General features: G+C 40.0%; 1 protein-coding gene across 1 annotated transcript; it reads left to right on the forward strand.

Moving 5' to 3' along the window:
- Positions 1-3331: 3331 nt before the first annotated feature.
- On the forward strand, positions 3332-20762 carry LOC139736952 (uncharacterized). The gene is made up of 5 exons (XM_071647626.1): positions 3332-3564; positions 16260-16425; positions 17234-17431; positions 17855-18261; positions 19634-20762. Exons 1-5 carry the CDS (start codon positions 3465-3467, stop codon positions 20380-20382), a joined length of 1620 nt encoding a protein of 539 aa, XP_071503727.1. The 5' UTR covers positions 3332-3464; the 3' UTR covers positions 20383-20762.
- Positions 20763-23746: the final 2984 nt, after the last annotated feature.

Raw genomic sequence — 23746 nt, forward strand, 5'->3', positions numbered from 1 at the left:
TATTGTTTTCTTTATCATAAAGGTTCGTCAAAGTAATGTACAACAAAAAATAATATCACGCACTGAGCTAGACTCTTCTAAAGTTGAACATGTGGATTTCTTGCAGGCATTGCTATTTCTGTCACCGATGAATCTTGAATTTCACTAGCATAATAATCTCGAAATTTATATCTTGCCAATGAAATTAATTGTTCTCATGCACTTACCAAAAAGAAAAAGTCTTGTCATATCATAATCATATTTAGTGTATGCCGCTTTGGACGCGATTTCCACACAGTGGCTTATTTATAAGGTCAATATACCTACAGCACTCTGTCACACGCTATCAATGAAGAAAAAGAAATTGATTGATAAAACGCCATTTTATTTTCAACTTAATGTTAAAATGAGGTCACATGACGCTATGTATATAGATAGCCATAACCTCCCATAGGCAAAATTTATACTATTTCTCAGTTTTATTTCGATCATACGAGCTGTATATATAGTGGATTTAGAGGAATCCAATTATGAAACAATTCTCAACATGTACTTTATAGGCTTATTATTAAGAGTATAATTTCACTTTCATTTTATAGTTGAAACATTTGTTTTTGTCATGGGGATGGGAAGTTGTGTCTTTATATAAAAGATTTCATTCACATTTTGTTTAGTGTACTTATTGATAGGAGATTATCTATGCTTGGTAGGACCTATGTCTATATATACATATACATCTCTCTCTCTCTACATATCAAACATATATATATATATATATATATATATATATATATGTGTGTGTGTGTGTGTGTGTGTGTGTGTTTGTGTCTGTCTGTGTGTATGTGTGTGTGTGTGTGTGTATTTTTACATTTCTACATTATTTTGTTTACGTGAACAATCAAGTAGTATGATTCAAGTATACTCCACATTCGGAGATGCTATGTTATGTCATTTCGTAAATCTAAACATTCAAGTGGAATATATTACATCAACGGATGAAATCAAAATAAAAGTAAAACGAACATTGGAAAGTAAATGTGTGTGTGTGGGGGGGGGGGAGGGGGTGCCTAACACATGGACTTTACATCGTACACATTGAACTACATTTTGTATGTATGAAGGATTCCAGCCATTTTCCTGCCAATTTTCCCCGTCTACCCTCCGACGTAACGTTAAGCCCCTATTGTCAGTGTTTTGTGGGGAAAAATGAAATGTTATCTTGTCCATTGCATTTCCCCTGATTTACCTAGTTGCGTCAACATCCCTTTCTGTCTAAATAAATTAGCTCGCCGTGGCTTGAGACTTGACGAGATAATGAAAAATCGTTGGTCTTAATTGGAATTGAAGAAAACATGCACAAAATTTCATACATCAGAAGCAACGTCGCTTCCGAAAAAGAAAATGTAAAAAGAAAAGAAAAACTGTTCGGGCCTAAAGCAGTGGAAATAAAATATTCTTCGACGTGCCTAATGTGACTTGTCAACTTTTGTGTGAGTGATTTGACTGATATCGTTATGACGGCATGTCAGGGCTGCTAGTATCTGTTTTGATTAGACATTATGACTGAACATGAACATAAATCCACATGTACTATTGTAAACGATTAAGATGGGAACCGTGACTTTGGAAAGAGGCGACTGTAGAATCATAAACACATTCCAGCTACGAGTGTTACGTAGTACAGTATACGTACTGTACACTGTACTCCTCAGTCGACTTGCGGGCGACGCTATTATACGACCTATTGTGAATGCGCAATATTGTACCGTACACTAGCATTGTCGCGAAGCGAATTCGTGACTCTCTCGCTATCTCGCCGCCCGCATAATTACATGTCCATTGGAGGCCGAGGGAGGCCAGCTAAACGAGCGTCTATTGTGTGGCGACCACCAATAGAATGTCTGAATATTCAACAGGGTCCTGTGTGAAAGCATGCGTGAGCACCTATTGTCACAAGCGAACACCATAACCACGCAAGCACACCCTAGCTTTTTAGTGACAATTCGAGGGTAGGGATTGTCTCTCCCGCAGAGCAAGAGCGTATGAAAAAGCTAAATCGGAGTAGCTGCTGGCTTCGTGGAAGCTGTACTGTACAAGTGAACTACGCGAGTGGACTCCGGCGCTTGCTCTGTATTGATATTGCAGCAGTGGCACTGAAGCTGAACGACGTGTATCGCAGGAAGGTTCGGCTCTGCGGCCGCCATACTAATGGTAAGCCTCGAGTATGTGTGAATGTGGCATATGACCTTCGATGTAATTTCGGTTTTTATCTCAGTCTGTCCAGAATATAGCAGATCTTAGACGTGATAAGACATCTCTGTGTCATTTCAGTGCTGCTATAACCCGATTTTTTAACTTCCGTGTAATTGTGAAACATGACGATGTGAATGAAGGGTGTGTGCTGCTTTAACTCTTCGACGCTTGTGATGACGAACACTCACATTCACATGTGTCGAAAATTATCGCATGGTAATCTTCTGTAACACCTCTACTCTACGTTCCTTTATTATGATGAGAAATTGAAGACAACGTAATCAGTTCCATAAATGAATCCGTGTTCCGTTGATGCCAGGTGTTGCCCCCATTACAATTTGTTCCTTCCGCGATCGCAATTGGGTGAAAACTGAGCAGTTAGTATGGCTGTGCGAATGTCTCCAACGAGGAGGCTTGAGTAAAGCGCTGGTTCAAGCCTGCTACACAAGAACTTTGCCCGCTAATCTACGCCTCAGTAAATTCGTCGTCAACATAGCCGTAGACTCGCACGTAAATCGTTCACCTGTGGCAACATGCGCACGTTGTAAGTAAAGGCAGTGTGGCTTCCATAAACTTGAACCGGCGGCCTCTTACGGAGATGAGTAACTTCAAGGAATTTTTGTGTGGCAAGACGAAGCGTATGCCATTTCTGAACCCGATAAATGTATTGGCTATACATGGCACAGGGCAGCGGTGCTTCCCCTTACACACGTCACAATTGATGCAGGGGAAAAGAAACGACGCGTCTTCAGGAATACTCAGTATGCGCGTTTTATATAAAGGCAAGATTGCGTATGAAATATGAAGATAGATTTTGCTCTTTGCATACATGCAAAACTGTTAGTGTTACAGTGTCTATCAACCCGTTACTTCAGGTGAACGCATTATTAATATTTGACACTGAATGAGAGCCTGCGTTTTCTCAAGCCAAAATCCATTTCTATACAAATAAGTGTCGTGTTTTGCAACATGAATTATTTAATGTAAAGTAGATCCTATTAAAAACTTCAGGTGTTTTACCAGCGTGAGAGTATAACAGCTGTATGCCACCTTCCCCAAATGTTCTCTGAATTGATTCCAGGTTATTGTAAAGATCAAGTCCGAGCAAGAGAGCTGAAAAACACCGTGAATTTACTGGGTCATTGTCAAAACAGCCAGAAGACATAACAGACACTCAAGAAGCTACGCCTTTTTTGTGAGTCAAAACTGGCAGGGCAGTGTGAGAAACAACCATGATTGAAGAGGCACAAATAGTACACCAAGACACAACGTTACATGTATCACCAGGGGACAGTGATGACATGCCAAAGGTGAAAAGGAGAAGATCTTCAGGTAAGTTTAATCTTGCTTGGGTACATGTGTTGTGTTGTAATTTTCAGTAATGTATCATCATGTTCTAAATGTCTTTCATGTCTTAATTTCTGTGTATGGCTATTATTCATATCCATGATACCACTACCATGTGAAACTTGTGCTCTAGAGAAAGTGGATGCTGATTTAGGGCATGTTCTGTGTTTTATTTGATAGCAGTGTGGCTGCATTGTTTGTATGTTTGTTTGCTCTGAAGAGAACTTGACATAATATTATGTAGCTGCCAGATCCTAGTCACTTGGCTTCAGAAAGTGTGTCAAAGTGTTGCCACTACATTGTGTTCTGATAGAATATCAGAAACCTGCAAGAAAAACAAAACAAAACATCGAGAGCAGTTCTTTTTTATTGCAAACAGTATGCTGAATAACCTGATATGTCATTGTCAGCAATTCATTTCATTTAGGCAATATCTGATCCTGAAATTGTTGATTATATGTTGTGTTTGTTTTTCAAGTCTAACTTGGTTTCCCTTGCCTCAGTCAATGCTAAAGGGTATCAGAAATCAACACCAAAATGTACATGTCATGTACACCTTTGTTTAGATAGTTCATGGGCTAATAAATCATTATCTAATTTATAGATCTCTAGAATTCTACGAGAATTGATTCCCCTGTGTATACAAGTATATTTCCTTTTAAAACATAATGAAGACAGAAATAAAGGATATTGTCAGGTCTCCGTAATATTGCGACACTCACATAAGTATAAAGGCATCACTGACTTTGTATAATGTAGGCCTACTCATTTCTCTAGAAGATCATGTGTACAAAGTAAGAAGACACGGTGCGATGGATGCTTGTGATCGTCACAAAAAGTCTTCATTCAACAAAACTTTCCACACAACTTAAGATCCACTTCAAGTTCTCGTATAGGAAGTGAGTTTAGATTCATTTTCCTTTCAAACCAGCTGTAACTTCCATAGACGTCCTGGGTACAGTGTATAGGGGTTGGTCGTTGCGTCGATACTGGGCTTCCCAATTAGCGTTTCCTTTGTCTATCAAGGATGTTCTTTGCTCGTTGGGTCCAGGATACCTGAGAGTTGTGCCTAATCCCTTTAACACTTTTGCGGATTAAAGAAACAAAGGAACCCCTAACTGAGGAGTCTGTGCACGTCCACCGACCACAGAGTGCAGTTCGTACTAGGATTGATAGCAAGTTATAATGCGATAGAAAAAACAACGCGCGTAAAAAAACTGTAGTCAGCCCCGGCTCGTAAAAGTTTCAATGGTTTAATCTTAGTCAATTTAGCTGAGTAGAAAGTCAGTGTTGCAAATGTTGTTGTTGTAGTTGTTATTTTTTTTTGGGGGGGGGGGGTGGGGGGGAGGGGGAGGGGGCTGTCCTCCGTAATATCAGGAACAAAAGGAAGTGAATAATTGCTAAGTTTCTATAAGTGGGATAATCTATAAACGCAAAGATGCAGACACGACATTATCTCGCTCGTAGTAGCGATACGATGTATTCAGTGTTGATGACGAGTAATGTTTTTGTTGTTTATATCATGGTGTCCCTTTTGCCATCTGCTCCTATTTTCCGCCGAGTACTGTATGTGTGTATTTTCCGGACTTGACCAATCCCACAGTATTGAAATCGGGAGCGCAATGGCACGAATAGTAAAGCCTATTTGATGGCAGATTTCAAGGTCGAAGGAACGTGTGCATGTAAACCTCAGTATATATGTACTGGAAAGACCAGGAGAGACGATACCGTTTCGATGATGGCGTACTCGTGAGCCTCGCCAACTTCACATTTCAGGAGCTTACGACAGATTAAGGCCACCGAGAGTTCTTCTTTCAGACGCGAAGCTGGTAGTCATGGTAACAAGTGCCCATCCCCCCATGATATGACAACTATTAACTTGAGATACAATTACCCTATGATCTTTGTTCTGTGACCGCGAAAAAAACACTTTTATTACTTTTATTTAACATTTGTACATGGCACATTTCTTCATAACGTCAATCCTGTTGCTAATGTTAGAGAGCAAGTCTACTTTCGTCACACTCAAACACACACAGCAATACACGCAACGATTATGACCCTCCGTTCACATTGTGGCTGAGCAATGGAAAGAGAAGTCTGTACAGGTAGGATTTAGGTGACCTGATTTTATCGTTGCGGATGGCTGAAATGAAGCTGTCACGACGATGATAGGGTCGTCATATGCTTTCATGCTACCCAAGAGCTACTCGATGTATTGATTGTTCCACAGAACCCATATGGGTAATCGTCCGATGCACACACAGTTTGCGAGTTTGAAATTTTGTCACAAACCCATGACCCTGTTTTCAAAAGTAACAAGACCGCAGTAACTAAGAATTTGCTGAAGTACTTGGATAATTATGCTATCATATCAAAATTATTTACGTGTATAGCTTTATGTTCTTTAAAGGTTATTTATTACAAAATATTGACAGATCCTGACACATAAAACTGGAACTTTCTAAAATAGTGAAGAAAGCCGAATCGGAAGAGGAGAACGAATGGAGTAACAAGCTTGAAATCGGGCAATGCATGCCAATTTACTTTCGTCACATATAAAACCCAATAATATTAATGGACAGCAGACAAAAGTATTCCAGTAAAAGTACCATCTAGGCCCTATTATTATAATACATAAGATGTACAAGTATTATGTTTATCTCCCCATCGTGTCACTGAAATAAATTGTGCAAGTCTTAATCGTCATGCTTGTAAAGCGTACAGATAATGATAGGTTTAGGCTTTTTGTGGACATGTATCACTATCATATTCAGTTTAACATTGTCATGCCACTTCGCAGTGGAGGGTAAATGTTTTGGTGAGTCCATTCCCTTGAAAGGACAAGTTCACCTTCATAAACATAAGGATTGAGAGAATGCAACAATATTAGTAGAACACATCAGTGAAAATTTGAGGAAAATTGGACAATCGATGCAAAAGTTATGAATTTTTAAAATTTTTGTGTCGGAACCGCTGGATGAGGAGACTACTACAGCTTGTGAGTCATATGCGTACAACAGTATAAAGAAAATGTAAAGCAAATTCAACATATTTTCACTTTTTTCGTATAATAAAAGAGCACTTGACTTGCCTCTTTCTAAAGGCACGGGGAATAATATTACCCATAACATATGTCGGTAACGAGTCAGGGGAATGTGTACTTTTTTCAAAAGATGAAATTTTGTGAAATTCTCTTTATATTTTCCTTATATTGTTGTACGCATGTGACATCTAAGTTATTCATACACTGCAGTAGTCTTCTCATCCAGCGGTTACTGCACAAAAACTTCAAAAATTCATAACTTTTGAACGGATTGTCCGATTTTCCTCAAACTTTCAATGATGTGTTCTTCTAATATTGCTACATTCTCTCAATCCTTATGTTTATGAAGGTGAACTTGTCCTTTAAGTATTAGAATGCTTGAACACAAAACGGGGTGATTTGGGGATTTGGACTTGGTTTTTTCTTTGAATTTGCTATCTTGGCATAAACCCAATTTGGAAAAACTGATAGGTATTTTACCTTGTGCGACAAATATAACAAAGGATACCTAGTCATACGTGACTGCTAACATGGACGCAAAGCAAAGATTATTGTTCTCGATGAATGGTATTAGTCGAATCATCACATCATCACGCAACTACTGTATCAATGAGTGGAGGGAAACATAAAGCAAGAAACGACTCCGCTGAGACTAAAAAGAGCGTCACATTTCTCTGCCATACAATATGAAAGAATGGGGGCTGTTGGGAATTTTGCTATTTTTGTTTTCTTTGCTTATTTTTTAGGACAGGACATGGCAGTGATAGAATGGGATGTTGTATGATGTCAGTAATCCATTAGACTGCACTTTTCTTTTAGACGCTTTATGCAGATGTGGGGTTGGTTTGGTGGGCCACAAACTTGGCCATTCTCCATCAGCGGCTGTGACGAGTGCACGGGTTCTCCATGGTGGCTTTAGGACTGAGTTGCCGATTATTGTTTGCGGGAATAGCAAAATGGTGTGCCTGTGTATATAAGTATCCCTCCTGCAGAAGCTGTTCGTATAAAAGAATATGCAGAAACCCCCGTTTTCCATGATTACCCATCACTTCGATGTACAGGTTAGCCTGGAATGGAAATACGCCATTAAAACCGTACCTCTGAATAAGTGAAGAGACGGACTGTTAAAGAAGAGGAGGAGAAAAGAGCCATTGGAACTGAGCAAACAAATCCATTCATGGACGGGCGTAGTGAATTTGTAGATATTGAACCTCAGCGGTCCTCTTTTAACAACCCAAAATCCATTTCATTGCTTGGCTGGAAGCTAGTAAACCGTGATAATCACCCGTCCTCTATTCTTCGTCTTTTGCGGCATCTAACCTTACCTTCAGCCTCTCGGAACAATTTTCTCAACTTTGCCAGCGTGGAGCTCGGAGAGAGAGAGAGAAAAAAGAAGATCAGGAAATTTACTACTAATTCTCAAACAGTGAAATCATCGGGTACATTAAAGTATAGGATTTTGGCGTTTGATAATACACAATATATACATATATTTTTTCTCTCTTTTATAAGAGGGAAGGTGTTAGGAATATATTCCTATAGGGGAACAGTTTAAAATGTGACGAGATTATTAAATTGTTCTGTTGTAGAATTTGCGAGTTACCTATGAATGCTAAACTATGATTTCAAACCTTGTGCAACACGAGTGGTGTGTAATCATGGTAATCAGTACAATGTCAGTAAATTTTGTAGTCTCCTGTGTTATAAGATATACATTAATAATAGGGTGTTGTATTAAAATTAATCAGGTTTTAGGTTTATTTCTTTATCTCCTTGATATTCTAGCATCAAATCACAGGAGATTTATTTGTTTTGTATTTCAGTAGACTCTTGTTAATTGTCACGGCACGACATGTCTGTATGTGATTTGTAAGACAAGGCAGTGATAACGACAGTGTGCTCGCGAACAGGTATACTCCAACAGAATATTTGCAAACGCATTTATAATGATTAATTCATATACAACTCTACCAAGTCTATTCATCCGACGTCAAACCTTATCGGGGGTTCTATACTCTATTGCAGGTCTAAAGAGCAACACGGTAAATTGCAATGTGTGCAGTCTTCGTGTGGAAATAAAGGAAGTGTGTTATTATCATACATAAAATTATTATATTTTTTTACTTGGTCCTTCTGAACCGAGGAGATCTCGGTGCTGGTTAGTAAACATTTTTGTATTAAAAACCAAGGATTGTGTGCAGTGTTCTGAGGAGAAGATAGACTATGAAGAAGGCCGAAACTCCCTACCACATTCAATATGTCGTGGATGTAAGATGTTAAATTTGGGGATTTCCGAAGAGACCAGTCAATATTTCGATGGAAGCGGCTGGAATAGTGAGACTATGTATCCCTGAGCTGCCACCAAGGTATTTCACATCAACAACCTTTGCTTTCATTCCTTTCAATCCGTTTCACTCCGCTTTTCAGGCAGCTAGATCACAGCGAGACACATGATTTATCATCCGCTAGACCGTATCGCCTGTTTTCTATTCTCTTCCTTCTTTTCCCTCCACATGGAGAAATCCACAATTCAAATAGAAGTGCCGTGAACTGTTAATGTTTATTTTTAAATGTTGTTGTTTGGAGCCAAAATGAGTATATACCCGCCTAACCGGCCAACAAGATGAGATATTCTGGTCATAGCGTTATAGATGAAATAACCTATATATATATATATATATATATGTAATTATGTATAAAGTGTTTATACCCGAAGCCCTTGGATGTGAATGAGAAACAGGCGAGTGAATCCTGAATGAAGAGCACAATCGGTCATGTGCAATCCATTAATCCCGTTATTGTTCTTTCCATTATAGGCCCCTACGGTTCCTCCATATCGCTGTGCAATCATGATTCCACATCGGGTTCAAGTATGTTTTATTCTGGTGGAATATACCATGAAAGCAAAGAAACTGACACATTCGCATCGAATTTGTGCAATGTTGCAGCAACGTATTGTAACAAGGGTAGGGCCTATACTATAGGTGAGTTGTGGTTGCTCAATTATCAAATACCCCCCTCCCCCATACACACACACACACACACACACACACACACACACACAATCATTGTATGATACCTGTGTTCAACCCCTGGGGAGACTTGTGAAATGACATCACGATATCTTTATTTATTATTAGCTCACCTGAGCCAAAGGCTCAAGTGAGCTATTGCGATCGCCCTTCGTCCGGCGTCCGTCGTGCGTCGTGCGTCGTCCGTCGTCCGTCGTCCGTCGTGCGTCGTCCGTCGTGCGTCGTGCGTAAACTTTTTACATTTTCATCTTCTTCTTGAAAACCCCAAGACCGATTTTCATCAAACTTGGCAGGTAGCATCCCTAGGGGGTTAGGAACTCAATTTGTTAAAATGGGCACCATGCCCCACCCAGGGGGCCCCCAGGGGGGCCCAAACCCCCCAAAATTAAGGAATCTGTAAAAATCTTCTTCTCTAGAACCAGAAGTGATAGAGCTAAGTTAATACTATGAGTTAGTACATTGATGACTGTAGTTTCAAGTTTGTTCATGGCAGAATCAGGGGTGCCCCCCTTGGGACCCAGGGGAGGGGGGTGGGGAAGGGTTCTAATGGGGCCTAAATTGTACATTTTCATCGTCTTCTTGAGAACCCCATGACCCATTTTCACCAAACTTGGCAGGTAGCATCCCTAGGGGGTTAGGAAATCAATTTGTGAAAATGGGCACCATGCCCCACCCAGGGGGCCCCCAGGGGGCCCAAACCCCCCAAAATTAAGGAATATCCGCAAAAATCTTCTTCTCTAGAACCAGAAGTGATAGAGCTAAGTTAATACTATGAGTTAGTACATTGATGACTGTAGTTTCAAGTTTGTTCATGGCAGAATCAGGGGTGCCCCCCTTGGGACCCAGGGGAGGGAGGGGGTGAGGAGGGGTCCTAATGGGGCCTAAATTGTACATTTTTATCTTCTTCTTGAGAACCCCATGACCTATTTTCACCAAACTTGGCAGGTAGCATCCCTAGGGGGTTAGGATCTCAATTTGTTAAAATGGGCACCATGCCCCACCCAGGGGGCCCCCAGGGGTCCCAAATCCCCCAAATGAAGGAATCTTTATAAATCTTCTCTAGAATCAGAAGTTATATATAGAGCTGAGATAATACTATGAGTGAGTACATTAATGACTGTAGTTTCAAGTTTGTTCATAGGAGATCCAGGGGTGCCCCTCTTGGGTAGGGGGGGGGGGGGGGTGGTGGTTGGAAGGGTCCAAATGGGGGCCTGAATTGTACATTTTCATCTTCTTCCTGAAAACCTCATGATGGATTTTTGTCAAACTTGGCAGGTAGCATCCCTAGGGGGTCAGGATCTCAATTTATCAAAATGGGCACCATGCCCCACCCAGAGGGCCCCAGGGGGCCCCCAATCCCCCCAAATTAAGGAATCTTAAAAAAATTGGGCCCTTATTGTACATTTTCATCTTCTACTTGAGAATGCCTGGTCAAATTTTGGTAGAGCTGTGAATAATTTAGATTAGTGACTGCGTGAAAGGTGAACTTGCGATACTCAGGTGAGCGCTAGACCCGCGGGTCTCTTGTTATTTTCGCGAGGGTTTAATTTTCGCGAATTTCGCGAATGCACTGTGACAGTCGTTCGCGAATTTAACAACACACGAAAATGTTTCCATGCGCTATAGGGTAATACGATATTGTACTACATGTACATTTAGATTAGCGTTGGCGTCTATTCGCGAAAACAACATCTCGCGAAAATGTCTATGACCTCATTCGCGAAAATATCTGTACGCGAAAGTAAGTAACAGCTTATACAGAGTAGCTTTGCCTCAATCTCTTTTCAGTCAATACACGTAATTAATCTCGAGTACTCATTCAGTAGCTTTCATATTTAATGTCCGTAATGAAACTTATTCTGCTTTTCCTATTTGATTTTATTAATTCAAAGTCCACTTGAATAGTTCTTATAGGGCAGGATTGCAGTGACAGGATTGCGCAGATTGGCCAATAGTATTTTGTAACCTGGAATGTCGCACAATTGTTGTCATTCTTGTATTTGTAGAAGGTCAGGTAAACCATTTTTAATAAACAAACCCTCACAAAAATTTGGAACCCTATCCTGTAAAATGATGTGAAATCGCAACACTTTGCCTCTACTGAACCTCTCTACGCGCAGCTTCAAGCAAATGATATGTGAAACAACACCATAAAGACGAATTAAAATGCCTTTTTCGGTCTTGTTTTTTTAAAGTCCGCATACATATGCGTATCCAGGCCTGCCACTAAACTTCAAAGCGTGACATCACACGTGCGTTATGTTGTCAGTTTTATTATCATAGGCGTTTATAAAGTACTTAGTCTGTAGGGAAAGTGAGCATGTCCATTTATAGAAAATACTGAGTATATTATGATGCTGCCTTCAATATTGCTCTCACTGTATTTCTCCATTTGGCTAGAGAAGTCGAGAGTATTATTGATAAGCTGTTCAGATACTAAAGGGCATAGAACGCGACGCTCACAATACTGCCGATTTTTACATGTATATATGCATATATGTATAATAGTTAAGTTGTCAGCGAGCTCCAAGCTTCCCTATTGTATTCACTAAATCAATTTCCCTTGTCTCAATCATCACAATATTCAGTTCGAGGCCCGAGTCTCCAGTCACGATGAAAGTTATTGCATATTTTTGTACCTGCATGTGCGTTCATTCAGATCGTCTATTTCGGTACTGATTCATACGTAAATAACTAAGTTTCAATGTTCATATTCTCTCTCTCTCTCTCTCTCTCTCTCTTTTCTAGTTGTTTTGTTTGTTCCTTATTTTTTGTAATGTCGAAGATTGCTGTAAACATCATACTTTTTGTTTGCTTCTTTATTTTATTTATTTTTTCTTATGCCTCCGCCCTGCATGAAGGGTGCCGGAAGCATCTTCTTTCGGGATGTCCGTCCGTCTGTCAATCCGTTCCCCATCTCGTTATCACTATGTAAGCAAAGCCGCAAAATAGATATTTCTTGGTATGAACTAGGCCCATGGATTTTTCGTGGTTTACATCATTGTACCAGGTATATTATGCTACATGATTCGTGCATGACTGTGCTGAATACTTTTGGCCAAAATCTGCTTAGGTCAATTGGACTTTTTCCGCTATGATTTACACCCCCCCCCCCCCCGACGTAACTTCGTCTTTATTGTGGCATACAATCTACTATAATGATGGAAAATATGTAGGCACTAAAATGATAATGGTGAATAAACTCGGACAAGGGTCACTGTACTTTTGCAAAACCGGTATAACCGTCTATAAGATGCCATTCCCATGGCAGCCATTATTGTTGCTCGTAATGTTCAGCAATGATTAATTTTGCATGAGCATGATAATAGTTCATGTGAATGTAAAAGGTCATTGAATTCGGATATATGAATTTCATTCTCCAGTCGTAACTGGAGCTTGAATGTTCATTGCTCGTGCTATCTGGCTATAGAAAGATGTGATGTAATAAACAACACTTTCTTAAAATGGCATAGGTGAATGGTCATTGTCAGGATAAAGTTTAGGTTAATCCAGCAATGGTGTTATGCTGTGAAATGAATAGAAATAAATGGGAGAATATTAACTTTGGGTAGATAGGACTATACAGGGGTTAATCTTTTTTTGTTGTTGTCAAAATCAATACGTTGGTGTGTAAAACTGTAAGTGAAGGGTGGTGTACTTACATACAGCAGATAATTTAAGTTTATAGGGGTTGCGTGAGAAGCAAAGGCTTCCCAGTCGACTGTGCGCGGCAGTCGAATTGATCCAGTTTTTGTTTAATATAAAATCAGATCAAGGTCAATAATTTTTTTTCGGCTATTCTATTTTAAGCGGGAGTTATGAAGATGATTAATCTACATTGCGGGGAAACTTTAGTTTATTGTAATAACGTAGTTTGTACTAGCCATATCCTATAATACCATCATACATAATATTATGTCATATTTTGATAATCTATCTCTTAAGGTGTCATATATTTGTTATGTCCAAAGTATAGAAATATAGGAGAGTGAATGCTGTTTAGGACGTATCCCAAACTCTCGCCCAAATTTGTAGGCCTATGCCAGAGCTATAGTTGATAAAAGGGAAATAGAAATATAAATGTTTCAGTGAAAATCATTGCAGTGTGCGTGTTCATATAGATGTTTTTTTTTGTTGAATAGTTTGATTATTTTACATTTTTTATTTCTTTGATTGGTAGTGATGCGAAAGAAAGAAAATAGTATCTGAATTTCTATCACAGGTGTGCTGACCAGTGCAGCAGCCTTGCATCCAAGAACGTAGACTGTCACCGCACAAGAGTATGATGGTCATTGAGAGCGGTTTATCTTTATTACAAGATGGTATAATTTCAAATGTTATAATCCCGCAAAATATCCTACCTTAAATGTGTATGCTGCGAGGGTCTATGGTGACACATTGCTCCTGCGACAATTCTTATTGCGTCGGTTTTATTTTCTCCAAGGACTTATATCATGGTTAGGGTTAGGTTTGTGATAATACAGGGTTTTAGGTTTAGTTTGATGTGAGGATTGGGATGAGGGTTAGGGTTATGTTTGTGGGTAGAATTTATGTTTGGCTTATAGCGTGCAGATTATTTCATGAAAGCAATTGTCGCGGGAGCAAATGTCATGGAACCGTGTATAATAGTCGATATTTGATAGAACGCTCCATTCACGTAAGAATAATTCAACCATACTGCACTCCAATTCATCGGAAAATCAAAGTCATGTACTTTTCTATAAGATGCTGGCTTGCGTTTTTTATAGCATAGATAATTCGCACGGTCAATAGGGGCCGCAAAGATGTTGATTTATATCGCGTTGCCACTGCTATAAAGCACACATATAACAATGATGAAATCCGCGTAAGCTATAGGTCGAGAACAAAAGTGTTTTTAAAAATTTGTGTGGTGTTGTGGAAGCCTTTTAAAAAGTGAAGCGATCCGTGGATTTTTGCCAGCGACCAGCCTACGAGGAGAGAGGGAAAGAGGGGAAAATTGTATGATGGTACATGATAATACGGGGTCACGGATAGGATGTTTGTATCTCTTTCTCAACCTTTACCCAAAATCTCGCTTTAGCAATACCTCGAAAACATATTGATTTTCCATTTGTATTTCGTCATTCTGTTCTGCAGAACTTTTGTTTCCCATTCTTTAATTTGTTCAGGAATATTCAGTGCTCATGTTGTCGCCAAGCAGATTTTCATATAAACCAGAACATGGACTGCTGTCTCATTGAGAAAGGGGTATTGAAGAGAATCACCTCCCTGGTTGAACAGTATATGACGCCCCCGGGTATAACCAGGGAGGGGTCACCTCCCTGGTATAAGATTGTTCAGGACTGTCATCCGATGGCAAGAGGATGGCACGAAGAATTGGTGCAAAGGTGTTCGGATCTTGAATTAGGACTTCTGCCATATTTCAAAAAGGAGGGTTACATTTTGATTTCATTAGCTCTGTTTGTTTTCAATATTCTTACAACCAGATCGTGCTACCACCTTTAACCAGAATGATGCCACACATGGCTTACGTAGGGTCCTCTGTTCGCTAAGGGTTTTTTTTTTTTTCATGGAGAACAACGTTGTTTTGGCGAATCTTTGCACAATGTTCTTCTTTTTTATTAATGAGACAAAAAAGGAAACAATTTCTGGTGAACCGTTACGTTACAGCGTTTCGTGGCCCTGACCCGACGTAAATTGAACATGCTGAATTGTTATGCATGACTGAAGTAGATTGAAGTTGAGACTAGGTATAATACAGTACGCACAACTCATATCGACTTGAAAGTCCACGTGAATCTACTAGACCAAAGCGTTTCGATTGTGCGATGACTACTGCCTCCCATAAGGCATATCAAGTGTATCAGCTCGGAGTGGCCACTGGCTGGTGACTGCGAGAGCGGAGCCTAATTCAATGCAGGCTTTTCTTTGAACTGCTCCTAATGCTCGCACGGCGCCACCTTGAAGCAGATTGCCCACGAAGCCTACACTTAATAAAGAAAGCCTCCTTCATAATGTCCAGGGTCTTTCTGTTGTTGTTTTCTTTTCCCCCTTACTCTACGTTCCTTTGCTTGCCCTCTGACGCTCTTCTGATGGAGTCATTAAAGGGCTCCTCGTTCACCCCCTTTTACAATCTCCTCACTAATATACTGGCCATGGATTTTAGCTCTCCGATAAAAAGATATAAAGCATTCAATGGCTATTTGTTGATTCGCCGTTCAGTATCATAATAGCGGCCAGTATTCCCTCGTTCTCTTGTTTATCTCTCGAAAACTTTCCTTTGATTGTGGTTTAACAGTGATTTAAACGCGCGTTGCATAGTATATAAAAAAGGGGCTTAGCTTATTATGCATAAGGGAGATTAAACCGGTTTCACAGAATTGATGTGGCAGTAGCAGTATTTTCAATTTCTGACGTATCAAATGGATTGCTCATTGTAAAAACAAACAAACAACAACACAAAAAACTAACAACAACGACAACAACGATAACACATTTTACAAACTTATAATATCTTAACCACTGAGCAAGCATATTATAATATGCAGGGATATTCAAAGAGTATCCCTTTCAATTGTTTGAGAAATAAATCATGAATGTGTCATCTTACTTTTGCTCAGACGCCGAAGGGGTGAACCAACTTGGAGGTTCGTTTGCCAACGGTCGACCCCTGCCTGTCCACATACGCCAGCAGATTGTAGAGCTAGCGCGGGAAGGAGTTCGTCCGTGCGACATCTCTCGCCAGCTCAAAGTCTCGCATGGATGTGTCAGCAAGATTCTTGTCAGGTAATGATAGTCTGCTTACTCGACGAAGATCACGCCTAACCCTAGACAGTTCTTTGTAGATAAAGAGGACATGGCATTGTGTCAGACAGTCTTACAATATCGAACAGCACACTTATAGTCAACATTTATGAAGCAATTCAAGCCCTTATAAAACCATTCTGAGGTTTGCATTTACTTTCGTTTGTTTGTTTTTTTTCCTTCCGGCTAATGAATGATTCCACAAAAATATAAACATATTCACGCAGTGATTAAAAGACCATGATAGCTTTATACAATGTAGTACCGATATGTAGGGACCACAAGAAGACAGTGGGTTTGTATATGTAGTTGGAAAAATGAACATTTCAAAGACATTTTATTTTCTTGTTTCTTCTCCACTTTCATAGAGTTCCCTCAGGAACGTAGTATGCAAAAGTTGACATATTGTGCAACTGATGAGAGTTTTTGTAAATGTGAATAAAACAAGTACGTGTACTAGTAGATACTGATAAACACTCTCATAACTTTGTTTAAGAGTATTAGAGACGAACGCTTAATGGATTATTCATACTTTGTCGCCATACACCTCGGATGTGGATCATGAAAGTTACCAGTATGTACGTCTGCTTGTGTATATGCAGCTTTGATGGAAATATAGTTGTATGATCTCCACCGTATTGTTTCACTCCTATTTTCGTCACTCTAATGTGTGACTATAGTCAAGGAGCTATCATAGCGAATGTACCTCCACATAATACCAGTTATACTGCTTTCACTTTGTGCACAAGAAATTGACCCCTCTTCTTCTATCCTTTCCTTCTGATTGTAGGTTTTACGAGACGGGATCAATCAAACCAGGCGTCATTGGTGGAAGCAAACCCAAAGTGGCCACCTCAAAAGTGGTGGACAAGATCGCAGAGTACAAGCGGGAAAATCCTACAATTTTCGCCTGGGAGATACGGGATAGGTTACTGTCAGAAAGCATCTGTGTAAAGGAGACCGCCCCCAGCGTCAGTTCCATAAACAGGTGAGTCCCGAGTAGCTGGAATTACGTGTATTAAATCAGCTCTGAATTAAAACATTGAGTCTAGCAATAGGAAAAGCAAGACTGAAACAAGCACCCCAACATAGTAAATGCGATATCTGAGAAGTACTTAGAGTGTGCTTGAAATATATTACATAAGGCAAATATTTTGGTTTGAAGTGATGTATCAGTTTTATTTGAAAACCTGTATTGAAATCTGATGATAGCAGCGATTGATAATAATAGCCAATGCAAATTCCAAGGATACTCAATTTAAACCAGTGCGAAGAGCAGACTCAAATATTATCCCAAAAGATGGTTATGATTCTGGACTTTATGATGAACTGTTTAAAAGTTGCATGTCTATATTAAAGTAGTTTTTTAGGTGTGCTCATGAGAACCATGTGCATGAATTACGTCCTGCAGGATATTAAGAAATAAGATTGTCAACGGCTACGTGCGGGAAGAAGCATCCTTGACGAACAAAAAGAAACCTGTCCAGCACGCAGATATTGACATGAGCGATGAGGCCATGCAAGTTCAGGTGGCCATCCAGAGACCCACGCCGCAGCAGTTGGTGACGAACAACCAGGCCGCACTCACGCCGGCCCAGTTCGCACAGTACTACGGAATTCACCAGCAAAACGCCTCCGCCGCCGGGTACTCCATTCATGTGCCTGCGTCGAGTCCGCAGATAGCCGCCGCTCCAGGTGGGGCAACGGTGCGCCTGCCGCCGACCTACTCCATCAAGGAGCTGTTGGGTAAGCAGGTGGTGGTGGTACAAGCTCACGCGGAACCTCTTCGCATTAAGGAGGAGATGGTAGAAAAAGAAGGTATATAGATTTCCGAACAGCAATCTCAAAAGCATGCAAACACTTTCACTAAACTGCACCCAAAATATGTCTGCTGTGGACTTGTGTGCTTTCTTTTACTCTTCACTCCAAAGTGTGATCAATAGTCAGCCAATTGAGGCTCAAAAGCATGAGAATCCATCGGCCTGTTTCGCTGTCACTAACACCCTCGGTAACCTTTATTGCATGCTGCCAAAGTTCTGACCAGGATGTTTTTGAGTTCTGTAGATTAGAGTTCGTCCTGAAAGATGTAGCTGCCTTGAATTAAAGCAGTGAACACTTAACTCAGAAGCATTGACCGTGTGAAGATCATTCCATCAAATTCTGTGACATCAAATCACATCCTAGTTACTGGCTTCAAAGTGCCATGAGTTTTTGCAGGTTTAATATTGCATGCGTTTGAAATATCGCTTAAGGTTTGTAGCTCTCTAAAGCTTCTCCTTTCTTTACTGAAATAATCTGACATCTCGTTATCAGCAGTTCGTTTTTCTCGCCATCTGATTGAGCTGTGGTGAAATACATGTAGGTAGCCTTCTTGTGTAGTTTTTTGTTTCAACAGTTGATTGTCTTTCAAGTCTTAGCTAGCTTCATACATCACAGGTGTGTATGAACGCATGTGCCTTTTCATTTTGTTTCAGCATGTTTTGTTGTCAATACATGTATTAGCTAGCTTAGTGTCATTTAAAATGACAAAATATCATTTCAGTTTGAAATGTATTTGCACTTCCTCTGTAAACACATTTCGTTGGGCCTTTTCTTTTTAACTTTCTAACTCAGAACACACAAATATTAGGTACTCAATAATGACCAAGACACATTCTTTCTTGGGTACTCTGAGTTTAATTTATTCCTTCTTCGTTTGGCATGTTTTCACTTTGCTGATTTATAGTTGCATCAGTCGTTTGCATGATCGCTTTGTTTCACTGTGTGGTGTAATGTAATGCAATGTAGTTGTGTGACATATGTGTGTTTTGCAGTTGTGTTTAACATTTACGATTTACATATGAAAAACTTCATTCCGAAGGTTTTTTCCTGTATATTTCAGAGTTCCGTTTGCTGTCCATGTCTTCTTTAAATGCTCATCTGATTAAGTAATTGATTTGTTTATTTGTTTGTTTGTTTTTTGTCTCAAAATGTGAACAAAAACGGGTATGTGCTCATGTTTGCAAAGAAGTTGATAGATGGTTAGCTTATTTGATAGTAAATGCATTGTGTTTCTGTAATTTACATAATCAGACGGTAAACATCTCCATTAACTTGTTCATCTCTGGGAGTAAAAAAAGAATATGTTATGGACTTCCCTGTTAACAGTAGAACTGAGACTATTTTCCCTTACCTTCTGTAATTTCCTTAGATATCAACGGCGGGCAAGTCATAGCCCAGAATGGTATCAGTCCTCACACTAAACCTGCCGTGCCCCAGCTATCACCGGCGAAAGGCATGGAAGCGGCCAACATGGCGGAGGCGGTGACCGAGGTGCGGACCGTGCACTTAGCCGTGCCGTCCAAAGCCTCTCCGGGGATGCCGACGCTGCTGACCACACAGGCCTCGCCCACCACCATCACACCCGCCCAGATGGCCGCCTTTACTGGCGTGGCCATCAAGACGGAGCAAGAAGACACACCGCCAGAGAAAGCCACCAGCCTCAAGGGCTACTACGAGAGCTTCGCGAGAGAGCTTGCCATGAGCGCCGGCGCCATCCCGCCACAGCAGCGACTTGTGGTACTAAAGATAACCTCAAATTTGCCTTTGAAACCGAAACGGGTCCTGAAACCCAAAACGATAGACTGTACTCCCAAACCTACAGACTTGAGCCTTCGCACTACGCAAGAAAGCTCCTCGCAGGTCATCGACCTCTCAACCGTAGCAAACGCTGTTAGAACTGTAGCGAGGAACGCGGCTGAAGCCAAAACAAATCCAGCCAAAATGAAGCACAAAGTCAGAGCAAGTCAAGCTACTGCGAAATCGAAAACAGTTTCTCCAGGGGAGATAGACGATTACGAGAAACCAAGAGATTATTCCATGAAATCGAAAGATAAAAATTCTCAAACCAACGCAATTTCTGAAATCAAGAAAGAGAATTCTGTAACCTCAGTTCATTAGAATGTGCTGTTATGCCTCTTTGCTTATGAATTATAGTTGTCTTGCCATTTGATTTATTACTTTGATATGATCATCGCAATTTCCAGCGACTAAATGAGATGTCCGCACTCTGTCGAGTTCTATTTCCAATATCAAGCAAATTGAAATTCATCCTGAGGAGCCTGTGCAATAGAATTGTGAATTTGTTCTGAATGCTTAACCTGTTAACTGTTTACGACGAGCTTAGAGCTTCTTTGAATACACTTTGTGGCAGAACCTACTGCATTGCAGTTATGTATGATATATTCTCGCTTTAATTTGGTTGTGGTAACTAACACTCCAGTGTCATCGTTTCCTACTAAGCGGTAATGTGGATCCTTTTTAATGATTGCCTTAGAATTAACACGGACCAGATATAGATTTTGATTCGACAAATTAAGTTGCCAACCAGTCGTTGAGTCATTATTTTTTTTCCGTGATTGTTAAACTGATGACCGGTCATTCGGTAACTTCTTTAAAGTGTTTATTGCAAACGTACCCAACAAAAAAAGAAACGTTTGGTAGCAGCTCCATGTGATACTAGGCAAAATGTCCCAAACTGTTTTTCAGAAATTCTATGGGACCAGTTATAATAAGTAATCTTTTAATGAAATGAGCAATGGATAGTATAGGCGTTTAAAGGCATTGTCCATATTTTGTAATTCGGGACCAGACTGTAATCCAGGCAGCTTTGCCTGAACTGTTTCAGACTGCTCCTCAGTCACCGTGGTGAGGGTTTTTTCGCCTAACACACCCCTTGGTGGGTTTTACTTATATGCCATCTTCTCCGTCATGTGTAACTGTGTTCTTATGTCATTAACATTCCTTTTCTGAAAAAGTTCTAGGGTGGATATTCGCGTGTGTCCACTGCGATTTTTTTTCTTTTAATTCAATTCAGGGAAAGCAGTAACAATGATAATTTATTCGGCAATTCTTAATTCTCTGTTCTACACGTCGATGATAAATATAACTTCTCTTCAATTGGTCCGGTAGTTTGTTTTTTCTTTTTTTAAAAAGAGTAAAATACAATAACGTACTTGTGTCACAATACTGCAGTGACATACTGATGAGCTTGATATTCAAGTATAATGCCTGAAGTGGCACGCTTTGAATGTTTCAATTTGTCATCAACTCCGTGATAAGAGATCCTCGAGAATCTTTGCTTTGTACTAGTAGAAATCGCGTTTGACGTAATTTCGAAATTATTGTTGTTGCTGTGGAGTTAGACTGCGAATGTGCCGGAATTTCTACATCCACCATACTTTGGTCGTGTCTCTGTGTGTGTGATGTTTCAACGTTTGAAGTAGTTACACAAATGCGACTCGTTCATCACCATCGCGTTCGTTTTTACATGAAATTAGTCTATTTTGGTGACTCTCATGTGTTTTCTCGTGTGATATCAGCGGGGTGCTGATTTTCTCACTGGCTGTGTTACGTGTTCTCTCTTCAAAGCACAAATATATTATTTTTCTGCGGTAGTATGGTTTTACTAACATCACCTCTGAATATTTAGTTGTCTCGTATGGTTCATTGTAGTGTGTACTAATGTAGGTCAGACTCATTGGTTGTCAATGGTTGTCTCTCTCTCTTTCTCGGATGTCCTAACCCCAAATAGCCAGACGCACTTCTGATTCTCTACCTCACGTCACACATATCTCAAACCCATAACATTTATTTTCTGTAACATCTGGGTAATGGGTACAAATTGGTAGTACCACATTAGTCTCACCACTCTTCCTAGACTGGTAGAAAGTTTCGTTCTACTTTACGCACATTTCAGAGTCGGGCTTGTGAAAAAGTGCGACGAAATCTGTGGAAATTAACTCCCTCTTCGGGCACACCTTCATTTCCTTCACGTTTTCCTACTTTTACTCAAATCCTAACGAAAATTCAAAGGCTGCCTGTCCATGCCGTATATAATATTATCAAGACTGCGGTGCTTACCCAACTGTCCAAATTTGTGCTTCCATTTTATCATGATCTCAGATCCCGATTTCCGAGTCCGCGGGGTTACAACCATTGGCACCCGCTTCCAGTGACGCAAACGTAGGGGGCGGTTATACCCGGCTTGAAAGCCAAAAACCCGAAGAAATGAGAATGACAAAAGGTGACTATCGCATATTATTTTCATCGATATTGCTATACCAGTATGTCGGATTGTACGAAAGCTCAGAATGGGATTTAAGTTTGTCGATATACTCGTACATATCTTGTGTATTCGTCAGCATTGACGGATATTTAAGAATATTGACGTATGTATATTCAATTTCGAGCGTACTCTCTAAAAAACCTTGTCACTCTCATCTTCAACGAGTGTGTTTTTTTTTCTCTCTGTTTGGGAGCATTGCTTGTGAGTGTAAAACACAGTTAAGCCGAATTAGATATAAAATATTTGTGACATAGTCTTGTCAAAATGTTCGTATGACGATTGCCGCCGTACGTAATGTCCAAATTAGATTTCTTGTAATAACAATTGTCAAATTATCAATAGAGAAACTTGCGGCGAATAAATAGAGCGCAAGCTGTAACTCACATTTGATATTCTCTTCTTGCTCTGTCAGAGTGACGAATTAAATAACTCTGTTCATAATTGTACATGATTGATTTTACGAGCTATTTTTCTCATCACAGATGGCACATTGTAATGTTTTGCACTATTTATATTTTTCTCTGTGTGTAAAATAACTGAATAAAGATAGACACAATGTCACTGATCTATGTGCGAAACCCTTGAAATATGATTGATTGCACACAACATGCTGCATTTCTCACGTACACTGAGCGCCAAACCAGATGGGGAAAAGATGGATTTGCGATGTGCTCCAAGAAAGTTGCTGGCGAGAAAGTATCGCAGAATGATGTGGAGCATGGACTAATAAAAAGTGGCTAATGATAAAGTATCGGAGAACTGTAGGTAGGGCGGGGTGGGATAGCTCCATATTTCCCCATTTTTGTCCAAGCTCTAAGAAATGTGATAAGCGTGTCCATTTGTTTGTGTATGCAAGAAGAGAGAGAATTACAAATTATTCATTTTTTGCTATCACCGTCCTGGAGATTTTTGAGCTTGAGACAATTCATGTGTGTTCGTGTGGTCTGTCTTGATTTGTCAGATCTTTGTTTTTGATTTTTTTTTTAAATGTATCATATCAGTGAAGTGTTGTGCGTTTTGGTGCGTGTGTTTGTCCATTCATATTAAGCAAAGCGCTTAAATGTACGTACAAAGGACGAGTGTACGTGTGTACTTCTATTTCCCAGTGTGCGTGCGATAGTGTAGTACAACACTGCACTGTAAAACTCGCCTGAGTCGAATATAAACAGGCCGAATTCGACTGAAATTAAACGCGAG

The sequence above is a fragment of the Diadema antillarum genome, unplaced genomic scaffold (assembly GCF_040938485.1).
Source record: "Diadema antillarum isolate AM-2024a unplaced genomic scaffold, OU_Dant_1.0 seq00000674_RagTag, whole genome shotgun sequence".
In the NCBI taxonomy this organism is placed as follows: domain Eukaryota; kingdom Metazoa; phylum Echinodermata; class Echinoidea; order Diadematoida; family Diadematidae; genus Diadema; species Diadema antillarum.